Source organism: Aspergillus nomiae (genome assembly GCF_001204775.2).
Source record: "Aspergillus nomiae NRRL 13137 chromosome Unknown contig00740, whole genome shotgun sequence".
Lineage (NCBI taxonomy): Eukaryota > Fungi > Ascomycota > Eurotiomycetes > Eurotiales > Aspergillaceae > Aspergillus > Aspergillus nomiae.
The window spans coordinates 1-6,513 of record NW_015378795.1 but is presented as its reverse complement, the minus strand read 5'-3'; the positions used below and the strand labels follow the sequence as shown (position 1 = coordinate 6,513).

The window sequence follows — 6,513 nt, the reverse complement described above, 5'->3', positions numbered from 1 at the left end:
TATATATACTTATAATATACTCAATATCCAGAAGATGATATCCTTCCAAACCGCCCGCCTCGACATCCGCCCCCTGGTCCTCTCAGACGCGGAGGATGTCTTCGAGATGCGACGCGATCCGGAGGTTGCGAAATGGGGGTTCGTTTTTCTATTCCATTCTATCCTATCTTATTTCTCTTTTGTTGTTTTCCTGTTATTGGTTTGTGTGTTGATTGTTCGATGTTGACGGGGTGGAATAAACAGGTCAAGCGGAACACCGGATTTGAGTATCTCTCAGACGATAGATTGGATGGTATCTCGCTCTCTGGGGTCTGATGTCGACGATACTACGATAACACCGAAGAAAAAGAAGTCTGGTCCGAATGTCATATTCGCTGTTCGTGAACTACAGCCCAGTGTGGCCTTTCCTGGGGGGAAGGTCATCGGGACCATGGGGATTAAGCGGTTGGGGATACCTTGGATCCGGCGGGCTCGAATCGGGTACGCTGGGAGCTGGGGTATGGGTTTCATGCTGGGGCGTGGGGGAAGGGGTATGCGACTGAGGCTGCGAGGGGGGTGTTGGGTCATTTTGGAGAGATTAGACGGGCTTTAGAAGGGCAGGGGCAGGGGGATGAGGCTGTTGCTGTTGTAGAGGGGTTGTGGGCTGCTACTGCAGAGGAGAATTTAGGGAGTCAGGCGGTGCTGAGGAAGTGTGGGTTTGAGTTTGTTGGGAAGTTTGTAGATGAGCTTGGGAGGAAGAATTTGGATTTTCAGGTATTGGTTTGAATAATATGTTTCATGATTGGTAGATGTACATGTCGAGGGCAAGGGCTGCCAGGTTATATATGTGTATACTGTACCTGTCTAGATGTTATGTATATAGTTAGTTTAGGGGAGAATGGGCGGTTTCCTTGCGGCGAGGACGGATTCGAATTCCTGCGCGAGGGCTAACAGTTCCTGGTCTTTCCAGGGTTGGCCCATTAGTTCGATGCCGATGGGGATGCCCAGCGGTGCGGAGGGCGTCTCGGGACTGAATCCTGCTGTAAAGATATGAGCACTTGACTGTCTAGTATCTAGCCAGGCATTCACTATAAAGGCGCATTGGATATGGTTCAACATACCAGGCAAACAAATCGCCGGCCGTCCTGTCAACGCCGCCAAAATCCCATTTCTACCCGGCTGTATCGTGCACCCCACACTGGCGACAAGCTGTTTCTGATGTGGATACACCAAGGCCGTGAGTCCATGCTCCTGGAAACACCGCTCCACTGACCCTTTGAGAGATTCTATCCTCTCAAGTCGGGAGCGGTACTCGGGGCTTGTGGGCGTAAACTCGCCGCCTTGGAGTGTCTGGTCAAAGACGGCCGTCATGGCCTGGGGGTTGTATTGGCCACTTGCTGCGATGGCAGCCAAGGATCTGTGCGGCGTGGTTACGGTTTGTGAGTTGAGAAATGCGTCGAGTATCGTGCGGAATTCGTAAGCTTGGGTGTCCGCTGTATTGCGGAGGCGTAAGACGTCCCAGTCGGGTATATGAGGAATCTCAACGAAGTCAATGGATGGTGAGTTGGTTCCAAGCCTGGCTAGTGCGTCACAGATGGCTTTGTTGATCGTTAAACCTTCGGTCGTGGTTCCGTCGCTAAAGTAGTCTTTTAAGACGCCTAGTTTTATCTTGGACGCACGGATGTGACTGACTGGTTGATACCGTCGCGGATTCAGAGTCGCGGGGTCTCCCGGATCTTGTCCTCTCATTGCCTCGAAGAGAATCCGCACGTCCCCCACCGTCCGACCCATCGGCCCGGCTACATCTTGTGTTTCTGTAACTGGAACAATGCCTTGCCGGGAGACCTGGCCGCGAGTCGGACGGAAGCCAACTACTGCGCAGGCAGACGCTGGAGACCGCAGTGAGTTCATTGTGTCGCCACCACAGCCTACCAGTCCCATGTTCGTCGCCAGAGCGACGGCCGTGCCACCGGAGGAGCCACCAGGGGTGCGGGTGAGGTCGTAGGGGTTTAGGGTTTGGCCGCCGAGGGAAGAGAGGGTGATTCCCTCCAGCGAGAACTCGTGCAGGTTGGACTTTGCCAAGATAATGGCGCCCTTGTTCAGGAGGTTCTGCACGACTGTGCATGAGGTGTCGGTCGTTAGTGTGCGAAGAGCTTGAACGCCGGACGTAGTGGGAAGAAAGGCTGTCGTATAGGTATCTTTTAGAATTACTGGGACGCCGTGCAAAGGTCGGAGAGTGGGTTCAGATTTGTCCTTGTCGGTGTTGTCGATGCAAGACGCGAGTTCTTGGTCTTTCTGGTAGGCTTCATGCACGGCGTTAGGGTTTACGGTGAGAATCGCTTTCAAGGTGCTATTGTACTGGTGTATGCGGGCGATATACGCAGTGATCGTTGCGGCGCATGTCGTTCGTCTATGAATAAGTGCCGAGTGGTATTGAGGTATGGTGAGCTCATCCAGTGCGAAAGGGACGTCCGTCTTGGTCTCAGTACTGCCCATGATGTGTCGAAAGAGATGTTGATGTGGCTGTCAATGAGATTATTCTGAGAATATAGAACATGAGGGGTTCGATAATGAGGGGTATTTGGCCGTAGTCTATGCCACTAGCGTGACTATCAAGCTAGATCGTATCGTAGTGTCGTCTGAGATATATCGTGATTTGCTGATCATCGCATCAAGTCCGATATGAGCCGCCATCGCGTCATCCTAACAGGGGAACGGAAAAGAAACCATTTTCAACAGTCGTTAACGTATAGGGGTCGTATAGTCCTATAAGTACAAAAGGCAACCCATCAGAATCCCTCCGATAGGCGAGGGAGAACATGCGAAGGCATCATTCTGGCCACCGATAAAACCTCGATGGCACTGATCGTAGTGACCGTCAAACTCACTACCACGAGAGCGAAAGAACAATATACCAGACAACTATGCAAGATATAATCCTGTATCATATCACCAGAGCGCCCCAGAAGACGATGAATAAAATCCGATAAGAATGAAGCACATCCACGATGCGGAGAAGATATCAAATGAAGGAAAAAAACAAGACCATATCCCACAAGCCCCAGATCCTGACCCCCAGTTGTGTGAAGAGAAGTGAATAAAATAAAATAAAACAGCATGTCCTCCGTAATAAATAAATTGATAAGAACCCATACTGGTGTCGTTACACTTTTGCCCATCCGTTCCGGTCGCTGGATTCCTTCAGGTCTCGATGGCTTTTCGACGAACCGCTAATAGATCCGGGCAATTTATCCAGCAGGCATCCCACCCCAGAGACAACCCTCTCGGTAGTCTCCACAGCATTATCGATCATCATGGGCATGGCTGCCATTTCGATGATGCAAATAACCAAAAGAATAAACCATCTATCGTAACTTATAAACCCGTACTCATGCAAATTACAGACTGGCTGGCCATCGAGGCACCAGTGTCATATAGCCACTTGAGATCAACACGACGAGCATTCGCCGGAAAGGTACTCATTAGAGGTGTGTGTCAGTCTAGCGGCGTTGGGTGTTGCGCTGCAACTGTTCCCCAATCCGCAGAGCTTCAGTGCCATCATCCACTATGGACTCTTTGAACCAGGGGTGCTTGAGAGCATCCTTGGCTGTGAGCCGGTTTTTCGGGTCATAAACGAAAATGCGCTGTAAAAGATCCAGGAATAAACGGTGGAACTTGGTGCTGGTGGGAATAAAATCCTGCTACATTTAGTAACGACCTCAGAAGTGGAACAGCGTAACCGAAGACATACTGTCAATTGTTTCATAGCCCTCACATACTTCCGTGAAGCACGAGTAGTTTCATCGTTAGGATAATCGAGCTTGTTGCGGACGAAGTATCTAACGCTGATTAGCACTTATGCAGTACACGAGGGGGTGGGGATGGAACATACTTGGCTGCCTGATTCTGGCTCCCACTCCGTCCGCCTTGCATTACTTGTCTTACGAGACGAGTATCAATCCGGTCGCCTATTACAGCCTCCATCATGGCAAGATGCTCCAAATTGTCATGAGTTTGGAACAGAGCGTCCCCTGTGAAGAACTCGACCAGTATACAGCCGATACTCCAAATATCACAAGGGAAACTCCAGCCGAGATTCAGAATGATCTCTGGGGCCCGGTAATGTCTGGTGGAAACAACGGAAGAGTGATATTCGTCATCGAAGGTCGCAGACCCAAAATCAATCAGACGAATCTCGCTGTCCAACAAAACTCGTCTTTGACGTGCGCTGCGGGAGATCGCGTGTGACGACGACGGGATCGTGCGGTTGTAGGTGAAGGTTTGATAGGCATTACTGACAAGGAGGATGTTTTCGGGCTTAAGGTCGGTGTGAATCAGGTTAAGATCGTGCAGAACTATGCGATGTCAGTATCGATTTACCGATGATTTGGACGATAGAAACACTTACAGGCCACGCTGGTGAACAACTGCCGAGCAAAATTCTGAATTTGACTGCTGGGAAAGGGAACGAAGCCGTTGCCCTTCAGAAAATCAAAAACACTTTGCCCAAGCAAGTCCGTGACAATGCAAATGTGATTGCGATAATCAAAGCAGTCGCGTAAATGGATGCATTTGTTACGATTTTGCCTGTCGTTTGACGCCAACGTCGACAGCACTCGAAGCTCAATCCGCGACGCGTCACGGTACTTCTGGATGGAACGAATGATCTTGACCGCAACACGAGTCTTACGGTGCTTATCATACGCTTCGACTACTTTCCCAAACGTCCCCTGGCCCAGGAGTTTTATGATCGAATCTATCAAGTGTCAGTCAAGCAAGTATATCCAGTCCCCGGGTGCTACCTACATCGGTCTGTTAATGGGGTATCTGGTGTCACAATATAATGACCATCATCGTCATCGAACTTTTCTCCTCGGTTTGCGTACTATAGTGGGTTAAATACGGCGACTCTCGGGGAAAAAAAAATAAATGAGAGAGAGAGCCACTTACGTCCCGAACAACAGGCACTGGAACATCCTTTGCCTTGATGATTGGCTTAGGAGGTGGAATATAGTTCAAAAACGCATCACCGGCGTTCTCCAGCTCTCGCCGTTTCTGCTCGTCGCGAGCAGATTTGCGGGTGGTAACCCGTTTCCGTTTTTGTCCAATATTAGCATCCTCATAGTAAACACCATTGCTCGCACCAGAGCTTCCCTGGGAAAGCGAAGTGGGTGCAGTAGTGTGCAGAGACGTCGTACGATCTGTTGAAATCGAACCAGCGGAGGAATTCTCCCCATAATTCTGAGGATTGATCGAGAACGACGGACGATCATAATATGTTACATCATACGCAGACTCGACTCCCGTGCGCCGTTTCTTTCCCGCGGGCTGAGGCAGGTTTCCGTTAGAGGCTGCCGTCACGGTGGACGTCGTCGCAAAGCTGCGAGCGGAGCCCTTGGACTGCTCCGGCGGTGGAGTATCGTCGATGACAATAACTTCCTTCGGAATACCGTTCTTGTAGAATTCGCCCCAGTCTGGCTTTTTCCTCCTTCCGGCCTGGGTTGGGGCCGCGCTAGCGCTGACCCCATTGTGGGTTGGGGGCATGGTTGCCGTCGTCGTTGTCGGCGTGGGAGCCGCGGAGACGATCTTGGGAGATTGTGTGAAAGGTAGGGTGGCGGTTGCGGGTTGACGGCGTAGGGATAGGTGGTGGCCAGGCGAGAGGTGGCCGCGGCGGACGTGGTCGGATAGGGAGGGTTCGGTTGGTAGGGCGGGTGGTGAGGATATCCGTAGTGCTGCTGATGATGCGTAGGGTGTGTCGCCGTGGCGGTGGAGGGAGTAGACATGATGAGAGAAATCCAGCCGGTCGTCGGAGCGGCGGATCCTGGCGAAACACAAGGGAAGAATTCTGAAGGGGGAGGAGTGGTTTAACACCGTCGGATCGCAGTAGACCGTCGTAATCTACTTTTGGAGGGTGGTGGAAAGACAGGGGACTCGAAACACCAGGTCGGAAACCCGGAGTTTCTCGTAATGCTCCCAGTCGATTGATAGACGGCGAATCCGATTGAGACAGCGCAAAGAAAAGAGAAAGAAAGGAAGCAAGAAAAAAGGAATGAAGCAAAGTTGTCCCACGGAATATAGACAGAGAGGCGATGAAGATGAGAGAGGAGACAGGAGATGGGAGAGGGAGAGAGCGAGAGATCGTAGGAAGGAAAGCGGTTGAGAGGCGTGGGGGATGATGACTGAGAGGCGGTCGGAGCAACGACGCCTTCAGAGGTCAATACTAGGAGGAAATGGGAAAAATATGGGAATAAATTGGATGGAGGGAACGGTAGGATTCACGTTTGTCTGATTTGCTTTGCTTGGACAATGGGCTGTACCATTGGCATCGGTTTCGGTCCGTAAAACCAAGCAGGGGAGCAGTGAACAGGTGATATCCGTTAGTATGATTTGATACCTGGACGGAGTGGAAGGGTAATAGAGAGAGAGAGAGAATGTGAGGCTGCTGCGCTGAGGCGAAACGGATCAATAGGATAGAAACAATTATGTATTTTATCTTTGACAAAAGAAATCATTCAGGGAAGAATAAAACAATAC

The 6,513-nt window shown here is 50.8% G+C and overlaps 2 protein-coding genes across 2 annotated transcripts; both read right to left on the bottom strand.

The window, feature by feature from the left end:
- Positions 1–867: 867 nt before the first annotated feature.
- On the bottom strand, positions 868–2,475 carry ANOM_011636 (amidase; the record flags this gene model as incomplete). The annotated part of the gene is made up of 2 exons (XM_015556892.1): positions 868–1,019; positions 1,101–2,475. 2 exons carry the CDS (start codon positions 2,473–2,475, stop codon positions 868–870), a joined length of 1,527 nt encoding a protein of 508 aa, XP_015400929.1.
- A 756-nt stretch (positions 2,476–3,231) lies between these two features.
- ANOM_011635 (putative protein kinase (Lkh1)) lies at positions 3,232–5,799 on the bottom strand (the record flags this gene model as incomplete). The annotated part of the gene is made up of 6 exons (XM_015556891.1): positions 3,232–3,677; positions 3,731–3,818; positions 3,872–4,334; positions 4,388–4,735; positions 4,786–4,864; positions 4,930–5,799. Coding segments are annotated over 6 exons (2,025 nt in total), but the record flags the coding sequence as incomplete, so codon positions are not given.
- Between the last annotated feature and the right edge of the window lie 714 nt (positions 5,800–6,513).